Below are 20,649 nucleotides of genomic sequence, written 5' to 3' on the forward strand. Positions count from 1 at the left end.
GGAGTTCGTGTCGGAAAACCGCTCAAGTGAGAGGAAAAGTAAGACAACAAATGTCAGTTATAAACCGTCACTGCAAAGAAAACCTACACACATGCTGGGCTTCATAAAACTATATACTGTAAATGAAACCTACATAAAGGCTTGTGTTGTGGAACACATGGAAGCTTGTTTTACTTAATTTGGATTGTGCACACCAATACACACACACAACTGCTTGATTATTCTGATCAGCAGGAATCCACCCTTTACACACACACACACACACACACACACACACACACACACACACACACACACACACACACACACACACACACACACACACTCTCTTCACTTCAGAGAACATTACATTGACTTATATTGATTTCCATAATACTTACTCTAACCTTAGCCTAAACCTATAACCTTAAAACATGTCTTCATCCTGATTGACATTATGGGGATTTGCATTTTGTCCCTATAAGGACGAAAAGTCCCCAAAATGTGACTGTGTAAACAGATGTAGGTCCTCACAACATGAGTAATACCTGGACTGCAATAACACACACACAGGGAACACTGTTTCCATCAAGCAGGAGACCGTCTGATGAACACAAAAGAGCAGGCGATGGATGATTCCAGTGTGTCCTCACTGAGGATGTAAGGACTGCAGTAAATCAAAGTGGGACAATGCAGGGGCCAGGCAGAGGACACAGCAGCCTGAAGTGGGTCATTGAAATATATGCATGTGTCGAGGGGGGGCTCAGAATCGTCCCTGGTGTGACATTACAGGTCATAATGCCGATATGAAAGAAAACCACCACATAAGCAGAGATTGAATAAGCTGTAACTTTTATTGCACATTCCTGTTTGGTCTTGCAACGACCTTTCACCTTCTGAACTTTTAAGACCTCTGTCTCGACCAAACACTCAAGTCAGTAGCGGGACGACGTGGCCCAGAATTACTGATCACAGGTCAGATTCCCTTAACGAGTTAGATTTGAAGCATAGGGAGGTCACACTGATCCCAGATGTGAGACTGCAGGGGAACTTTAAGTCCAGATCTTTGTGTTGACCGCATACCACATTACTGTCTACAGCAGGACCAATGGGGAAGAGACAGTAGTGACATCATGGTGGGGACTGGGAAGTATTTAGGGAAGCTTAGGAATTCTCTTGATTCCTCTGTAATGCACTCCCAATTAAGGAAATACTCCTATTTAAAATTTTGAGACTTTGTAACCTTTTGTCCTTCTTAACTCCCCCAAATCCCCCCAAAATAAACGTACCTTCCCCCGTCACACAAATACAAAGGCTATCACTCATAGTACGTTATTTTTTCTTCTTGTTTTTCTTGTGACAATACCTGCAACATGCTTCAAATCTTCATTTTGGCAAACCACAAATAAATTATAACACAAACATTCATAACACAATGTGACATTTTTAGGACGCTTAGAAAGAAAGAAAAATATACATACAGTACAGAACCCCCCCAAAAAATAGACCAAGAAAAGAAAAGCATTTGCATTTTCGTTTTTTTTCCCCATATTTTTTCTTGCTTTTCTTGAAAAAAGATATACAGTAGCTAGCTACCAATCACATAGCACATGCAGATATAATACAACATAATCAGTTCACCCAGTTAGTGTCTGCAAACTACCTATCTAAACTATATCACAAAATGATTCTCTTGAAACCAGCAAACACTGAGCTTTTGAGATATTTTGTCTTAATAATAATTCAGTTTACAGTTTTCTCCGCTGACGAGCTGAGAGATCACTATACGATCGACCCTGAAATTACTAGCCAAATTCGAAGAGGACTAACGCTTTCGCACATGATAACATACCAGATGGTGCGTTGTTGTTTTTTTTCTCTTTTTTTCATGGTGGTTGGAGCGTAACGCACATATTTGCTCACACATGCACTCACACACAGACAGACATTTGTTATCGATCACAGACGCGACACAAGGGGGACTTTGAGAGGGCAGCGTAACCCGATCTGAGCGTGGCTTGGCTTCAGCTCAGCGGTTTGAAAATCCTGGTTGTACCTGTGGAAAGCTGCACTGCTACCCCACCCCTGTCTCCCCTCGCCTAACTCCCACTCTGCCGTCTCCCACTTCCCCCCAAAGAAACAGGGCAGGAGCGGAAAGTGACAAAATGTCATCGCCGAGCAGGAGGTTTGACATCATCCGTCCTTCTGCTCTCGCTGCTCTTCTCTAATGACGCCCTGCTGAAATGTCAGACCAATTAGCAGCTTTCCCTCTGACATTTAACTGGCAGACAGCAAAACAAACACACGAGGAGCCCGCTGGACTGGGTGGACAGACAGTCTGTGAGTAGAAGGCGCCCGATTGATTGAGACTGACGTCGCTGCAGCCATAGAGTTGATATAAGATATTAATGAAGTCCTTTTATAGGTTGGAACTTCGGAGCGGTGTGTCTCCTAAGTAATCACAGCAGGTAGAGCAAATAATATTTGTCTTTGGCCATTTTGTGAGCTGCCTGACATTTCCGAGAAGCAGTGATCAAAACTCCCACAATTCCCTCCTCTCTAATTTTGCCTCCCTTTCAGCAGACATCAATCTGGTGGGCAGTGAAGCGTACACTCAATTAAAGCACCGCTGCATCCACGGCAGCACTCAAGCTCCCCCCGTCTTCATTTCCAGGTGTTACCGCCGCCGTTAAGGCCACAGGTGGAAGCAACAAGCGTGTGCGAAAAATGTGTGTATGTGTGTGCGCGTCCGAAGCACTGCCAAAGCCTATTTTCTACTGACCTTCAGTTCTTTACATGTATCCAAAACAAAGGTATGTGCACGTAGATATTCGCTCACAACCACACACACGTGTACAGTAGTAATATTCAGGAGCGGACATCAACAGTGGAACAAGACGGTGACAAGTCATTAAAAAAAAAAACAGCACTCCTTTTAGGCCTTAGTGTTATTCACAGTAAATCATATTTTTATGTATATACACACACATACACATACAAACTTAGGCCTGGCATTTAGCTGTACCATCTGGTATCTAAATCATGGGAATTACAGTCTTCTTCCTGTCCTACACACACACACACACACACACTCGATAACATGAGAGTAGAGAGAGAGGGACTGACTGTCATTTTATTTATCATACATAGTCTCTGCATAAAGCAACATGTGACTTTATTTTCTCCGTTAGAAATCAATATCCATATATGCAACAGTGAGCTCTAAATTTAGCCACAAGAGACGGAGAGAAAGAAAGAGAAACAAAGCGAATGAGCGAGCTAAAGAAAGAGAAAGGGAGAGAGAGAGAGAGAGCACAGCTCCATGTAAATTACAATCTTCATGTTGCATTGAACTGTGAGCAACGGCACAGTCGAAAGAAAAGGGGAAGTGAAGGAGTGAATGAGTATAAACGTGCGCTGCCCGTCTATTAAACATTAACAGCTTCATTTACATGTAAATGACCCGTCAGCTACACAGGGAGAGACGGTGGCAAGTGATGCCAGTTCATTGAGTTCAGGGAGAGAGGGGAGAGAGGGGAGCGAGGGATGGAAAGAGAGGAGAGGATGGGATGGTGAGAGGAAGAGCGGAGAGGGGGATGAGCCTCCTTCATTTAGTAGTCTTTCACATGGGTGGAAAAGTCCACACAGTTCGATTTGTCGACTGCACGTGCATGGGTGCGCGCTGAAAAACAACAAAACGAGAAATCCAACAACAGTAACCCGCACCCAAATGCACATGCACACACTCCCAGCTGTTGTCTGATAGAGTGACACACACATACACACACACACACACACACACACACACACACAAACAAACACACACAACTCCCTCTCAGGCCTTTCCAAATTGGGGGGAAGAATCTCTCTGAGCGAGAAGGAGGGTAATGAAAGTCACTTCTTGGTGACAATGATGACTGTGTGTCTCCTCTCTGAGAGTTTTGGTGGTGATGGAGGGCAAAACCAAAACAACAAAGAATAACAACACAGACCCACAAAACCGAGAGAAAAAAAAAAAAGCTCTTGAGTAAAACAGCAAAAGGTAAAGATGAAAGATTGTTGAGTTAGCGTGGTGTGTCGTTTTGCGTGTCGGAGCTAGCTGGGTTTGTCCGGCTAGCACGGGGGCCAAGGGGTCGGCAGTTGAACACTCAGCCGTCGGACACGGGCGGAGACACCCAGCCGTATTTCTCGTGGGTCTTCACCAGGGACTTGAAGGTGGCCTCGGCTTCCTTACGGCTGAACGCTTTCTTGGACTTTCCTGCTTTCCTACATATACGTCCCTGCGAGGAAAGAGCGATACAGACAGAAAGAGAGAAGAAGGGAGTGGGAGGGAAATGTAAGGTTAGGTCATGTGAAAAGACAAAAAAACAGAAGCCATCAAACTGTCTGCTAACAGATGTATATCAGACTGAGACACAGACAGGTGCTGATCTCCATCATGGCAACAACATCCACAAAAGCACTTCCTGTTTGCCAATTTGTCTTCAAAGTAAAAGCACAACATTAATTTGGAGATTGTGTCGGCTGCTCTAACAGACCTCTGAAATGGCCAAAATATATGAAAAAATAACAGCAGCAAATTATTGAAATATCCCATAATTGAATCAAAATCAAAATAATGACAATAATAATATAAAGTATTATATGTAATGTATTTTGTTACCGTCAAACAAAGCCAGACTATCAGTTTCCCTCTTTTTCTAGTCTTGTGCTAAGCTACGCTAACTGCCTCATGGATGTGGCCTCATTAATGGATTAACATGAGAGAGGTATCAACCTTCTCTGCCAGGAAGTAACCGTCATGTTAAACTGCTCCTTTAAAGGATCTGCTTGTGCTACTATTCAGCGTGTCTTAGGCCACAGATGCATTGAATCATAAAACACACAAAATACACAAATTTTGTATCTCCACAAAAGTCCTATCCCTGGCAGTGTGGAGAATGATTTTAAGATAACATTTAGATGGTCTTGTGGGCAGACAGAACTGGTAACAGGTAAACAAATATGATGTGAAATCAATATAAAAAGCCATGGAACATTAGATTAGATGTTGTTGATCAAAGTCAAGGATCTTTGCCACTAGGTAATGAAGATATTTTTGCTGGTAGCCATAAGTATGAGACTAACAGAGGCTTTCTTTAAAGCTGACAAAATGTGTAAGGATTTAGGTGATTAAAGCCACAGCAAATGATTATTTTCATTACTCTGACTGATCTGCCGGTTATTCATTATTTGGACTGTAAAATCCACTTAACTGGTCACATTTAGCCATCACATTTACCTGAAGCCAATGGTGACGTAGTTGTTTTGTTTGTGGGCTTGTTTGACACCCTGGGTGAAACCCCCCCCCCCCCCCCCCCCCCCTTCAGCGCTTGTTTATACTCACGTTGAGTCTGACTCACAATTTATTAAAAATGTATTGTTTACGCTCAGGGACAATAACGATTTCACGCCACTCTTCAGGCAAGTCTCTGCAACACTTGTCTTTGGAGAGTGAGCAAAATTACTTTGATCATCTCATCTCCGGGCCGTGTCAACATTTACCATAAAGGTCAGAATATGGGTGCACTCCAAATAAAGGGGCAGCTGGTGTGACCACGTAGATATGAATGATGGCTGACTTGACCCCTGTAACCAGCCCCCGCCCCCCCTCCCCTTCTCCTACTTCTGACTGTGAGATCTCACAAACTAAAACTAGTGGGCTCACTCCAACATGGTTAATTGGCTCGCATGGTGACATTATATCACTAACATGCCAATGAGTGATAAAAAACCCACAGTTTTTTCAGAGCTTGTCACCCCATGTCGGCCATATCTAAATCCACTACAGCATTTAAAATTCAAAAACACCCAAAGACTCTCAATTCACACATCATCACGCTTCTACTAGAGAATAATTTGAGCTTTTGATTGAAAAGTAAAATATTTCTGTTTGCAGGAAAATGAAAACATTCCGGGTGAAAATTGATACAACTTAGCCTTTCTTTCAGCGCATTCTTCCTTCCCTACTTGATCTCACTGGAAAGTACTGCAGTAATTACCAGATTTGACACATAAATGACTTTGAGCTAGACGAAATGAATTATTTTTGCACGACGACTTAGATTTTTTTTTTTCGGGTCTCCTCTGAAGAATAATGAAATAGTGAAAATGTAGAAAACAGCAAATGTCAAAATATTATTTGTCTGACCTAGATATGCATCGTCAGATCAAAGGAAAATATGGTTTCCTTGTTCACAATAATCAGCTCTTGTCAAGCTCATTCTGGATAAAAACTGCTTCATGTCTTTCCAGGCAAAATATAGAAAGACGGAGACTCAGCCCACACGTGCAGATGGATGAACCAGAGGTTCACCCCCCCCCGCAGGGGAGATGTTGACAGGACAAGTGGTCTAAACACAGGTTGATCAACATTTGATCAATGTTTAAAGGCTTTTAAGATGTCAGGTTCAATCAGAAGTGAAAATACCTCCTTCACTACATAGAGCAACACGGAGATCAGAGGAGAGCAGAAGCAAGCCATCCACTAAATGATGAAAAGCTTGTAAATATGACAGAAAATGTATATATGAGCCTGTAACCCTCTTGTGCTCAGCGGAAAAAAGCATCTCAGAGCACCGTGACATATGACTTGGACCTTTTTTGCCCAGGCACCACCTTGGTGAAACCCTTCCTCTTTTCAAACAATGGGGCTAATAATAAACTTGGGATGACACGGGGGGGGGGGAGAGAGATGAAGACAAGAGGTGTGGGTGTTGCCTGTGACGATAAAGCTGCTTATTCCGCTGTTGGCAGGGGTGCTGTCTCCCCTGAAGAGGAGTGCGTGGGAGGATGAATAGAAATAGAAACAACTGTCTTAGTGTTGAAAAGGGAAGATATGCAGCCACGACAGACATGATTCATGTGAGTTTGAAATGCATCGTTTTAGGTGTAAAAACCACTTCCGAAACACAGGAACAGCACAAAGGGAAGGTTGCAGCAAAAACCTCAAACTGCACAGTGAATCTTTGTCAGCTGATCATGTACCGCAGCTTCAAACTGTGCTGTGGTTGACTCACTACACTCTACCTTGCAGCTGTATAACATGTCAGGACTGTGGTTGTTTGTACACACTCTGTAACATCGCACCTTTTCCCTCTGGCTGACTGTCTAGGCAGAGAGAAAATGGCAGCGAGGACACTCCACTGACGCTCCAGTGAAAGCAATACTAATTAAATTCATTCAGATGACAAGCTCCTTTTGCATTCTGCAGAAGGAGCTTCTGCAGAAACAAGATTATCATCTTGTTTTCTACAGTGGTAGTCGAGGCTAATGCCGGTTGTTTCCTTCCGGAAATCTACAAACAATGTCAACAGTTTACATCAAAACCTTTTCTTATTTGAAAGCTCAAAAGAACATTTACTCAGTCAGGCCAAAGTAAGTTGCACAATGATTCAGAAAAATCAATTGCTGCTGATTTTATAAATTATTTAAAATAATTGTTTTATGCTCTGAGTGCTAAAAACAAACTTCCATTCAGCTCCATTTTCATGACTGAAATCTCTGAAATCTCTGTTTGTTTGTTTGTCAGCAGGATTAAGCAAAAGCTAATGAACTGATTTTTACGAAACTTGGTAGAAGGATTGGACATGAGCCAAAAAAAGCAAAAAAATAATTAAATTTTGGTACAGATCCACACAGAGGGGTGGTCCAGGAAATCTTTTTTTTTTAATTTACTTCCTTTACCTTTGTGAGATAGGGCAATTTTATGACATTTTCACAATTTTTCCCTGGAATAATTCATGGATATTAATGAAATGAATATCTGGCATATTCAGTCCATTGGTATCTATGAGTGGGTGCAAATTGGTGCGACTCCACTTAAAATATGGATCTAGTGGATTTAAAAATATGGTTGCAGGGCTGCATGCCATTCTTGTTATCTATCTAATTATAACAGCGGATGACTAACCAATTATGTTTCAATAGTTACATATTAATACCTTAGTCCCATTTCTGTGTGAGCTGGTAAAGAATAAGCCCACTGAATTTAAACATGAGCAGTGTTGTATTTGTCATTGAGATTTGTGTTTAAGTAGAAAGTAACAACAATATGCCTTTTTCAACCACAACATCAGTAGAAGACACGGGCATTATTTAAATCTTCCACTTCCTTTAACAAAAGGTGGATTTCAGGACTACAGTTTTGCACTGTGTGATTCTCCATGCGATGAAATACAGGAAATAAAGCCGACTGCCACATCTTCAGTCCCGTGACATCTGATGGGTGATCAGTATGTCCCGTTACGTACTTGCTTGGCTATTTTGGGTCAGATGTGATGCAGGGGATGAAGGGAGATGAGGTGACAACATTGAATGATCTGGAGATTAGGGTTACAGTTTCCATTCCTGTAGCAACACATGGCCTCATTTCACGGCAGAGGCTTAGCGACGCTCACACTCTCCGTCACTTTGTCTCCCTGTCTCTCAGACAGACACTCTAAGGAGCTCCTCCTGTTGTTTCCCCCGTGTATCTTAAACAACACTTAAATCCAACCTTGCTACAAAAGTCCACCATGATGAATCATTCAGTCTCATATTGAGTTTGACAGAAGAGAACCTTCAAATGGAGGCAGAGGATTGAGAGGTAGCACAATATGGCTGATCTCACTGCCAGTGTGGAAACAACAACGGGAGTTTTGAAGTCGATTTTTTTGCTGGAAACAAACAAAAACAACTTTCCCTTTGTGTGGGATTTTTTGATTTCGCTTGTTCTGAAAATCTGAATGCATGTCTCAATGTGTGACTCATTCAGAGACATTAAATGCAGCGTCCCTTCAGGACGTACTTTCTCTTCCTCTCGTTTACAAAGCCACATTAAAAGACAACCCTCTCTTTTTTCAAACACCTGATCCACCCAGCCTTTAAAGTGGAAAACAAACAGAGTGGGTGACACCGGGAGCAGAGCTGCCTGAAACCTGCTCAGCCTCTCTGTGCAGCCAGACGCCTGGAATACGGACAACCCAGGCTGACAAACAAAGACAGTGCACCGGATGGAGACTGTCATGTATCTTCATTATCGATGCATATCTGTGCATCCCGCCATCTGGAAGCTGTCACCACCTCAAGATGGCGGCCGCTGTGTGGAATTGATGTTGTTATAGCGATTGGCTGGCCATTGTTAAAGAGGTGTGATTACCACGGTGATCGATGGCAGGGATGAATATACCCTCAACTTAACATAGTGCTGCCATCAAACCAATTGCTGTGAGCATCGTGTGCTCGTCTTTACACACAATAGCCAGCAATTTCTCATTGGCTTGGAGAGCGGACGTGTGTTAGATGAAGAAACAGATATAGACTAGGACCTGAGATTAAGTGTGTGTGTGTGTGTGTGTGTGTGTGTGTGTGTGTGTGTGTGTGTGTGTGTGTGAATGTGAACGTAAAATCTGTTTCTGAACGTGTGAATTGATTAACAAGCCCACTTGAATAGGGGATATTGAGCATTAATTAGCAGCTTTTTGCTCACGGTCATCCACCAGAACAGACTGGTATGAGGCTTCCAAAGATGGAGAGAGAAAGTAAAAATATCTGCTCGGGAGGAAAGAACAGGCAAACAAAAGTGTGTGCATGCATGTGTGTGTGTGTGTGTGTGTGTGTATGCGTCCGTGCGTGCGTGTGTGTGTGTGTTGTAGTTCAGTTTAGCGAGGGCCCCCAGGCTTATACAGTGCCATGTCAGTGTTTGTCTATTTCAGCTAAGCTTGCTCGTGGAGAGGGATGCACTTGTGTAAAGTGGCTGCTGGGTAATCGTGTGAATGGGAATCAGTCAATGGGCTGACCGGGACGGCCCCATTGCATGTCGGGAAGCAGCTCCGGGGGCAGAGGGGATTGCGTAACGCAGACATGTGCTTAAAGGGCCCTTGATAAACAAACAGGGATCGATGTCATCATCATCATCCTCATCAGGTCAGTCAGAGGAGTAGCCCCATGGGTATTGATAGGACTGATGGTGGGGTCATTAAAGGGTAATGCCACTGTTTTTTTTAAGTATACGTCATTTCAGTGACTTCATTTTTATTTTACGACAAATTTCTATTATAGCCAAATTTCAAAGAAGACAAAAAAAAGGCACTTCAGGCCTGAGAGAAATAACTTTTTTTGTTTTGTTTTGTTCTTCCACACATTTGACATTTCAGTTTCACCTTTGCACTGTGTAAAAATGAAATTCAACAGAACGATGAAATCCATCACAGCAAACAGGAAGCTTTAAAGGGGCACTCCACTTATTTACCACAAGAAATGTACTCATTGCAACAACTCAACCTCTGAAACCAGTTGTATAACCTCATGAGATCATGATGCGAGTGGAGGCGCTTGCAATCCGCTCTTGTTTTTCCTTTTTCCGGATCCTATTGATCCTATTGATCTAGGATTGCAAATAATCATTATTTGGTTATCCATTAATCTGCCAAATACTTTTTCATTGTTTTGTCTATAAAATGCCAGAGAAAAAAAGTCACACAACACATAAAGAGGGAGTGTGACTGCTCAAGATGATATTACACCACTATACCTTCATGGAGGAAATAGTTGTTGGCTACTATATTAATGTTGAAAATCTTGTATAGGGTGTCTATTTTGGCACTTGAGTTAATCTAAAGCTATATTTGATGACAAATTCATTTATTGTGATAAATTAATTATAAAATCAAGTTGAATTACAGAGCTTTTACTTTGAAAAGTTGTGAATTTAGGTCTGAGGGTTATCTCCATTGCTTAACAGACCTCTGAAATATTCGACATTTAATGCATAGTAAATCATTCAAACTTATATATAAGCCACACACGTGAACAGTTATGAAGCAAATCAAAAACATCGACTATAAACCCTTCAATGTAGATAAACCAGGCAGGATGAACACCGAGTTTTCTAACTTCTCTCTGCATCATAGACTCACTAATGATGAGGAATAATTCTGAAGTAGCTCCGGGAGCATTAACACGGGCCAAGAGAAAGAACAACTCCAAACAGGCAGGTTTACAACACGCACTGCACTGGTATAGTTTAAGCTACACTGATGTACTTTCTATACACTGTTGTACAAATAACAAAACAAAAACGTGGATCAATTTCCTAATATGCTCACAATACAAACACGCCTATATAAAACCTGCTGCACACACTAGAGCTCTGTTTTTACCACCTGCACAGCACTATGGGGGTAAATTCACTGCCATACATATTCACTGCCATACAGATTACACTCTGGCGTTTTTTAAACGTATATGTGAAGGCCAGGTGGCTGGTGGATCTGACTTCAATCAAACCTCATCTCAGCCACTGTCATTGTGCGTGTGTGTGTTTCCACACATGTGCAGGTGAGGGCACTTCTAGCTCTGTTGACTCTCACCTCCCCACTCTGTGACAGCATGCATCCTCTCACACTAAAAATAGAGAAACCAGCCCCAACGCTATTGTCACCGGGACCCGGTGGCAAGGACGGATAAATATATTCTGTGTGTTTAGGTTTATATATAGTTCTGTGTGTGTGCCGTCTTTGTCAGGATGCATGAGAGACAGACAAGCGCATCTCCCAAAGAATTAGGACACGGGATGCATGCAATCGCCTGTGTCGACACACACGTCCACAAAAGCGGGGGGGAAAAAGCGATGCGCACACACACAGGAATAATGAATCAATAGTTTCCATTGGCGAAGGAAGACACTTCACTATAATTAGGGAGCACTGCAGCGCTCCAAGCTCATCTCCTCAAGCAGCAAATCAAAATAATAGACACACACACACACACACTTTCCTCTATCTCTGTTTCTCTCTCTCTCTGGTTCTGGGTACAGCTCTTGCATAACCTTTCCTGGTAACAGATTCTTAATGGCCACATATGATTCGGGGAACAACATTAAATTAATTCACAAAGCACTAAGGTTTGGGGGTTGGGCTGGAGAATCCAGTGACAGCTTACATAAGGTCTCCTGCCTCAGCCGTGTCACAGTGCTGACGTCAAAAGGCGGAGAGTGAGTGAGGCGAACGGAGCAGCCTCCACAGATGAGATGAATGGGAATGACATGAAAGTGAGCACTTAGAAAGCCCATAAGAAAACCTCCTCTCTGGGTGTCAAAACAGAAAACTTGACAGAGTTAAATAATTATTGCCTGGAGTGCATTTAGAAAAAAATGCAGCGATTTCCATTGGAATTGCAGGACTGCTGCTGATGCTGCTGCTGCTGCTGCTGCTGCTGCTGCTGCTGCTGCTGCTGCTGCTGCAGTGCACTGAGAATGTGAAAAACAGATTTGACAGGATTACATAATCCAGTCTGTCTAAATCCCTGCATGAGGACTGCTGGTAGGTAGGCTACCTGCTGTCTCTATTCATCCATCTCTCTTTCCACACATCACCACGCATTTGCATGTGTTGAATACATGTCTTCTTCAATCTGATGAGATTGCAGCTATTGTGACACTGCAATACAGCCTGCATTGGGGACTTTTTTCCGTTGCATGGCGGCAGGCCTCTGCTGTCAGAGGAAACTGATTTATGTCGGCGATAAAAGGAGAGCAAAGCGGGACTGCAGAGAAGAGCTGGCACCAAGGAGATACCGAGCGTTGCACTGCATGAAATGGCCGCCGTAAAGTCACATAAAGATTAATAATATTCACAATCATGGCTTTGCTCATGGCAGAGAGGAGGGGGTGGGGTGAGGGGGCTACAGTGCAGCCCCCACAGCTGTGAGAGGAAATGCTATAAATAGACCACAGGTACAGAATATAGACAAATTCGACAAAGTAATCTCGTTTTGCGATGATAATTACCCTTGAAAATAAAAAAGTAGAACAAGTGTTACTATTCGGATGTTTCAGGATATAAGAGATTACCCCACTAGCGTCCAAAATGGCACTTGATAGCAGAGCTTATGATTGACTTCCATTAAAAACAGATGAAATGGCCTAAGACACGACTTTTCTTACTGAATTCCAAGAGATAGTGGTTTAAAATATCACGTGAGACTAAAACCCGTGCCATGGTGGACGGTTTTTGTGTGCGTAAAAGCAATTTTACACGTTATATACGCATGACGCACGGATGCCTGATGGAATTGCACTTATCCAGTGTGTGTAATGGCTGAAATGAATGTAGCACAGATGATGGACATGCTCCATTGGTTGGTGATATTCCAAGCAAGTACCCGACACCCTCACCTGTCCTTTTACGAGGCTGGCCGCAAACTGCCTCATGACCGCCTCCACCGTGTAGGCGCTGGACCATCCGCGGGGGGTCAACAGCTCCATGCAAATGGCCCCGCCGTCCAGCACGTAGCCGTTCTCCAACCGAGGCGTCAGGACCCGCATGAACGGCGGCGAGAAGGGGAAATTGTCGGGGAAGGTGACGTTGAGCAGAATGAACTCGGTGCACGTCTCCTTCATGTCCTGCCACAGCGCCGAGTCCTTGTCCACTTGGTGCAGCTTGACGTTCCAGTCGTACAGGTTGTCCTCCACCAGCTCCACCGTGATGAAGTTGTCCCCTAACCTCCGGATCTCCTGCAGCTCCTTCATCAGCCTCCGCGTCCGGACCTGGGTGCAGTGTTGCCGGTGAGGCGCCAGCGGTGCTATCGAGGAGGCGCTGGTCGCTTTGCTGCCGCCTCCCCCCGTCTGCTGCTTCTCCTTCGCATCCTTGCCCTGCTTATCCTTGCCGTGCTGGTCCAGCTTCCTCGCCTTGATCTCGGGCGTGCTCAGGATGTTGGCTTCGTTGGCGGTCTGACAGTGCTTGTTGGCGTTGTTCTTCTGGTTCCCCTTGGTCCCCTTTAACGAGCCCTGGTGGTGCTTCGGGTCCTCGGTGTCTCGGTCGTGCAGACGGATCAGACCGATCTTCCGCAGTAGGGTGGCCATAATTTTTTTATGGATCTATATCTCTCCGCCGATCCCCCCGCACAGGGGCGATGTTCACCCGTTCGAGTCGCTTCCCTGCTCGCAGAGACGACCTTTCTCGACGGCGATTATTAACCTTGCTGTACCGCAATCCCCCCCTCCGTGCACTGCAGCCTCGGGATGAGCTCAAACCAGTGGGAGCCTTTGCGTCTTTCTCAGTGCAGCATCATCTTGACGCGGCTCGACTGGAAGGAAAACAGCAACAACAAAAAAAGTGTTAGCTTAGATCAATGTTCGCTTACAGGCAGCACCAGAAATAAATGGTCAACAGATTAATGGAAGATGTGTCGGTTCTGCACCGACACCAAGACTGTGACTGCAGTTGTCTACTGATAGGACGATGCGTTACGCAGAAGCACTGAGGTGATCTTACAATACATTGTCGATGGAGGACACCGTGTTATCAAACAATATATGCTACATCAAAGGGCACTAAAGGCGTGTGCTTTATTATACTAGAGGATTCAATAACATAACGATGGAGGAGCTGTCCTTATCACATAAACACCAACGTAGATTCCCGTTTACGCGTCTTCTCCTGCCCACACAGAGCCAGTGCTGCAGCAGGAACCCGACAGCTGCCCGTACCTACCGTGTAGAGGCGTAAAATCCGGAGCGTAAAAATGTCCGTATTACGTCCCGTTATCCCACTGTGTGATTAGATAAATAAAATAGCAGCCACTGCAGCAGAATGTGAAGGCGAAATGGCTCCACCATCCAGGAGAGCTGCAGTGTGGAGGAGGTGGAGGAGGAGAGGAGCCTTTCAATGTGTGTGCAGCTGCCGCAGCTCCGGCTTAAATGCAAGCCCAGGACGAGTCAGCCCCCAGTGAAGCAATTCACTGCCCGTGTGTTAACACCGGGGCAACAGCATCCTGGGCCTTTCGAAATAAAAGCCTCAGAGGAGCGGGATACCAAGCACCAACATGGGTACATTTAGGCGTATTGAGAAGAAAGCCTTATGTGACATGGCAGCGTTGATATACTCGACATATTCGCCTATACAAATAGAATTAGATAGATAGACAGATGGATAGATGGATGGACGGATGAACAAATAGATGGATATATATATATATATATATATATATATATATATATATATATATATATATGGACAGATAAATGGATAGATGGTTCGACAGATAGATAGATTTTACAATTACAATAAGGCCCATAAGAAATCAGCTGAGCTATTTTACATTATCGTCTTTTCCATTAAAAACATATATATACATATGACCCCAATACACAGAGAACGAACCTAATTTCGTGATGCAAACGTGATATGTTAAGAGCCGTTCCAAAGCTTTCAAATAAAGACTTACTGTGACAGAAATTGCGTTATTTTCTATTCAATAGCCAGTTAATCTGTAAAGCATCTCTTTAATGCCGGTAGGTATGTTTATTTTGAAGGGATATCATTCACTTCCTTTTGGTTTTATCAGGCTAACTCTACCTAGCTTGACGTCCCTGAAAGCTCAGTGGCCAGTCTGATGCATGAGGAATCTAACCTCAACGTGTGACACAGACACACACATTCACTTTCACATTCAACGACTTCTGTCAGCTCATGTGTGTCTGAGCCTAAACTGTAGACAGACAATTAGAAAATGCAGGGAGTTCAGTCCTTTACCCAAATGACTGAATGACTGAATGTGTTGAAGTATTCAAATATCTGAGTTAATACAATCGTAGGTCAATAATAATAATAATAACAATAAAAATAATAACTGTATTTGTATAGCACTTATACAAAGTGCTTTACAAAAAAAGACATGGCAAAAAGATAAATGAATGATAATAAAAGCTATTTAATTCAGTTCCATTTTAAAGGCCAAATCATTACATAATAAGGTGAAGACCTTACTATTTATAGAGAAACCCAACAGTTCCAACAATGAGCAGCACTTTGGCGACTGTGGAGAGATAAATCTCCTTTATTAACTGGAAGACACCTCTAGCTGAACCAGAAACTTAGATAGTAGTATAAATAGTAGATTGTATACAAATTATAGTCCCTAAATATAAAGACGTATAACATTCAGCATGTGATTAAGATGTGCCAACTGAATTTATAGGAATGATTCCATTTCTTCTTGTCCATATTTTGATTTGATCAACACAGCATGTAGAAAAGTGAATACTGACATAACAATACCATTATGGATACTGAGATAGTTTAATGATAAATAATTAATTGAGCAACACAAAAACTGGCAGCACAATGTGCAATTAAGAGTTAAGTCTAAAAAACACCATTGACACAATCCTCTGAAAACACATGTTTTTTTAATATGGGCTAAACAAATCAAATTTGATTGATTGGTCGAATGGATTATGGTTAGTGTTTTCCCCATGCATGAATGGAATAGGTTATAATACATTTAGTAAATAATTAATACAAAATAATAGTAGGAATTTATGTTACCATTTTTAAAAATTGTCCAGGGACGTCAACTGAAAACTAGCCTGATGAGCTAACTCTGGCTCACTCATCAGTTTTGCTGTTGATTAATGAGCATTGTCCCTGTCAAATAAACACATAAATGAAAATAAATGAAATGACTACAGTGCAATGAGGCCTGTGCTATTCAATACAGAGGTTATTAGCAGGATGACATCGCTAACAGGGATTTAGCATGTGCCCAAATTGTATTTGATAACATCCCCCCAGAGGAAAGCACATTTTTCATGTTTACTGTCACACACAGCGATAGTGTTTATATGTGTGTATAGATATTATATGTGTGACACGTGCTGGCTTTAAAAAAACATTTGAGTTTTTCCGGTGAGGTGATTTCCATGGTAGAAATCTGTAACTGATGTGGTGCATGTTTGCAAATGAAAAATATACAGTATATTTGTAGTGCTATTTAAATGAACTCTCATTATTGTGATTATTAGATATTATAAGAGAGGCTGTCAAGTCCCCGTTGCATCACTTCATTTATCTTCAACACATTTACAAGATATCCACAGTGAATATAACAGAAGAAAATGGGCTCAGCTCATTCTACAGTCTTCACAAAGGAGCCTCCGCTCAACCAGCAGCACGACACTTTGTTGCGCCGTACGACCACCTCTCATTGGTTGTTACCCAGGCAGCAGAGCAGTACTCGCCGTCGATTGGCTGTTCCGTTGCCGCAAAGCACTTCAGTGTTGTGGCTGTCGTGTTGTCAGCGGCTAACAGCGAATATCGGAGCAGGAGAATTCTTCCCACCGGAGAAATCGCTGTTCGTCCGCACCTTCGTTTGTGAAGCTAAATCAAAATGGCGGAGAAATTTGACAACCTGGAGGAGCACCTGGAGAAATTCATCGAGAATATCCGACAGCTGGGAATCATCGTCAGCGACTTCCAGCCCAGCAGCCAGGCAGGACTCAACCAGAAGCTGTGAGTCATGTTGTTACCGAGCTGCTCGAGGCGGCACCACGCCGTAAAGAAGGCATCTGTTGATTTCTCCCCCTTTTCTCTCCAGAAACTTCGTGATCTCTGGTCTTCAGGACATCGAGAAGTGCCGCCAGCAGCTCCATGAGATCAACGTCCCGCTGGAGGTCTTCGAGTGAGTGTCCCTGGTGTTTCAGTGGCTGGTTCTTTCCGCCTTCATAATCCACGGCGACGTCTTTAGTTCACCATTCTGCTTTTGTATTTAATGGCCGAGTCACGTACATATACACTATGTCGTGTTGAGGCAATACCTTTTAGTTTTTGTATTCGCGACACACTAAACCCCATTCGAAAATCGTATGATTTATATTTTCATCCGCTCCCCCCCAAATCTGGTAAAGTCCCACGCCTCGTTTTGATGAGTTTCTTGCTTTGTTGCAGTCAGTTTATTATTCGGCATGCACATATTACAAAAATAACATTTACAGCTGGCATAATTCGTTACCACTTGTTGTTGCTGCTCTTCCTACTGCACTGCATGTCGTTTGCTGAACTGGTTCAGATAAACTCGTTTGTTGTGGAATGTGTCTCGCCCAATTTACCATATACAAACATCTGTGCTTCAGCTGGGATTATGCCTCTTTGTGTTTGTAGATACATTGACCAAGGTCGAAACCCTCAGCTGTACACCAAGGAATGTCTGGAGAGAGCCTTGGCCAGGAACGAGCAGGTCAAAGGGAAGATTGACACTATGACGGTAAGCGATGATGCCAGGGTCTTACAGTCCCTGCCAATGGCGCTATAAGATTAAACATAACCTTAAGATATTTCCCTTATTTACAGCTCCTAAGCACGTGTAGGAGTTTGTAAGTAGATAGAAAACTTCCATTTCAAGGATCGTCCAAATTCCGCTAAGAGCCATGTCAGGGTTTCCCTTGGGTTTCACACAATCTGGTACCATGGTCATGATAATATTTATGAAAACGAAACAGGTTCTTCTCATATTTCGATTTGAGCTCCTCATGTGTTACGAGTACTTCAAGAAGTCACTCCAGCAGCCTGTAGAAACTTCTGCTGGAAAAACTAGACTAACAAAACAATTTTAAGGCTGATTCTCACTTGCAACACCCACTAGCTGGCAACATAATAGAGTTCCAAACGACCCGTAACGCAACACTGTAAAAGACTGGAGTTAAACTGGTACTCGTTCCAAACAAATATTGGTTAGAATGAATGAATATGTATATGTCTTGGCCTGAAATAGGAGAACTTCCTCACATTTTTTACAGGAGAATATTATCTTGTATCATGGCTATTATGTTATCATCTCTCTCCAAAGCGGTGAAATACTCTTCATGCACTGCACCTTAGTCTGGTCATGATTATTATAGTGTCCTTGCTCATTGATAATAAATGAATTGTCCCAGGACAAAATCGTAGACAAAGTCCTTTTAGCAGCTCTGCTCCACGAAACATTTAATTTATACATCTATCTTATATTCTAACATTTTGTGCAGTTTGGCTCAAGTTAGATTTATCCTAGGCCTTACAGATCAAACCAACAGTTACTATGGTATAACTATACGCAAGTTAAATTGTTGTCCGAGTAAAAGTGGCAATCGTAAACTAACCTCAGTTGTCTGATTTTCTTTGATAACAGAAATTCAAGAGCCTTCTAATCTCCGAGCTCAGCAAGGTTTTTCCAGAGGATATGTCCAAGTATAAGGCTATACATGGAGAGGATGCCCCCTCCTAGTGACTCCCGCACCGTGACCCCTGACCTTCAACCTGTGACCCTCAAAATGAAAGCCTGGGGGGTGTTTGACCAAGTGGGATCCTCTGTGTGTGTGTGTGTGTGTGTGCCAGCAGAATATGAAAACGCCCACTTCATTTTTTTTTTATGAATGTTGTGACCCTGAAGGAGAAGCTTTTATTCCCTGACTCAGCCAATCCCTTATCATCTTTTAATTTATATTAAACATCATTTAAAGGAATAGGAACCAATAGCAAGTATATGCGAGATCTAGAGAGGAGAAACATTAAATTTTTGTTCTGTTGCCAGGAGACATTTGTTTTTTTTTACGTCTCTGTTGATGCATTGACATTGAGTGTGCAGCAGAATATTCTTACAGCTCCCAACTGTACGGACACAAATGTTACGAGCTGCATGGAACCTGTGTGATTCTGCATCAACAAATTGACTCCATCAGCTGTACATACATTGTATTTATACTCCTCCACTTAAACCTTTTGTAATGCTTCCTCATCATTGTGCAACATGCATTCGTACCACGCACACACTTCATAGCATTTTGTATCAAGCTCAGGTTTCTAAAGGCCATGATAACTGAATGCAAATGTTATTTGATGGTACCTCTGTGCCTGATCACTTGAGATGGTCAGAAATGAGTCCACTCTTTATTTGTGACCCGTTTGTATTATAATGTTTGTTAATAAATGATCCTTGTTGGAATAATATTGTGTTTTGTCTGTTTTGATATAGTGAAAGTGCGAGTTGAATCCAACATGTTCCATGCAGGATGGTTGTGTGCTTTAAAATCATAGAATGTATGTATTATAAATTACTTGTACAGTCCCAGCTCTAAACCTGCCTGCATGGGATGGGCTGTATTCTTGGCCTGTGTTAATTCTTTGGAGCTACTTCAGAATTAGTTCTCCTCAAACAGTTCTTCAAAACACAATTTATTATGGTTTGTGTGCTGGATGTTGTGTGCAGAGCTTTTTTTATAAACTTGTACAGACTGAAGTTAGAAAACTAGTATCCTACCTGGTTTATCTACAATGAATATTTTATAGTCAATGTTTTTCACAAAATTAAACAGAATTTACTTTATAATGGTTCACCTATGTGGTTTATATATATGTTTGGATAATTTACTTAACTGCTGGTTTTTTTTCATACATTGCATGTTGGCTGTTTCAAAGGTCTGTAGAGCAATCACTACAATCTTCAGACCCAAGTTCACTGCTTTTCAAAATAAAAGCACTGTTATTCAGCAAACATAATGAATGTTTTGCTATTACTTTGAAGACAACTTGTTAAAGAGGAAGTGATTCTATGAGTGTTGCTGCCATGACGGAGATCATCACCCATGATTGTGTCAGTCTGGGGAAATAAAAATAATCAAATTATAAAAATAGAAGTACACATGTATTGGGGTACATGGCTCCCATATAATATTTTCAGGTATGAATGGACAAAATTACTGTAATGAAACATCAAAGTATATGAAAATTATTCAATTTTCTTATTGTATTTCACCTTACCTAGCTATGTTGCTCTCACTAGAAGAACAAATTATACATTTTACCTGTAAAATTAGTTTAAAAATCCCAAGAATCA

General features: G+C 42.3%; 2 protein-coding genes across 3 annotated transcripts; one reads left to right on the forward strand and one right to left on the reverse strand.

Annotated features, from left to right (window-relative positions):
* Window positions 1-1,530: 1,530 nt before the first annotated feature.
* On the reverse strand, window positions 1,531-14,711 carry ube2ql1 (ubiquitin-conjugating enzyme E2Q family-like 1). Of its 2 annotated transcripts, XR_004615408.1 has the most exons (4): window positions 14,493-14,711; window positions 13,175-14,085; window positions 4,024-4,259; window positions 1,531-3,972 (listed from the first exon to the last, which is right to left on the reverse strand). XR_004615408.1 is itself a non-coding variant. In XM_034600065.1 (3 exons), the coding sequence occupies exons 2-3, from the start codon at window positions 13,859-13,861 to the stop codon at window positions 4,128-4,130; spliced, it is 819 nt and encodes a 272-aa protein (XP_034455956.1). In that variant the 5' UTR covers window positions 13,862-14,085; window positions 14,493-14,711; the 3' UTR covers window positions 1,531-4,127. The 2 variants fall into 2 exon arrangements, 1 of the variants encoding a protein (XP_034455956.1); XM_034600065.1 differs by having other exon boundaries at window positions 1,531-4,259.
* Window positions 14,712-17,037: 2,326 nt separating this feature from the next.
* On the forward strand, window positions 17,038-19,761 carry med10 (mediator complex subunit 10). The gene is made up of 4 exons (XM_034600460.1): window positions 17,038-17,291; window positions 17,377-17,460; window positions 17,940-18,042; window positions 18,946-19,761. Exons 1-4 carry the CDS (start codon window positions 17,170-17,172, stop codon window positions 19,039-19,041), a joined length of 405 nt encoding a protein of 134 aa, XP_034456351.1. The 5' UTR covers window positions 17,038-17,169; the 3' UTR covers window positions 19,042-19,761.
* Window positions 19,762-20,649: the final 888 nt, after the last annotated feature.

This window comes from Hippoglossus hippoglossus, chromosome 11 (genome assembly GCF_009819705.1).
Source record: "Hippoglossus hippoglossus isolate fHipHip1 chromosome 11, fHipHip1.pri, whole genome shotgun sequence".
Taxonomy (NCBI): Eukaryota; Metazoa; Chordata; class Actinopteri; order Pleuronectiformes; family Pleuronectidae; genus Hippoglossus; species Hippoglossus hippoglossus.

Excerpts from the sequence above, each read along its gene's own strand:
- ube2ql1 (XM_034600065.1), bottom strand. The coding sequence starts at position 13,861 with ATGGCCACCCTACTGCGGAAGATCGGTCTGATCCGTCTGCACGACCGA. Across the intron at positions 4,260-13,174 it reads CCAGCCTCGTAAAAGGACAG|GGACGTATATGTAGGAAAGC; the intron begins GTGAGGGTGTCG and ends CTTTCCTCGCAG.
- med10 (XM_034600460.1), top strand. The coding sequence starts at position 17,170 with ATGGCGGAGAAATTTGACAACCTGGAGGAGCACCTGGAGAAATTCATC. Across the intron at positions 17,292-17,376 it reads GCAGGACTCAACCAGAAGCT|AAACTTCGTGATCTCTGGTC; the intron begins GTGAGTCATGTT and ends TTTTCTCTCCAG. Across the intron at positions 18,043-18,945 it reads GGAAGATTGACACTATGACG|AAATTCAAGAGCCTTCTAAT; the intron begins GTAAGCGATGAT and ends CTTTGATAACAG.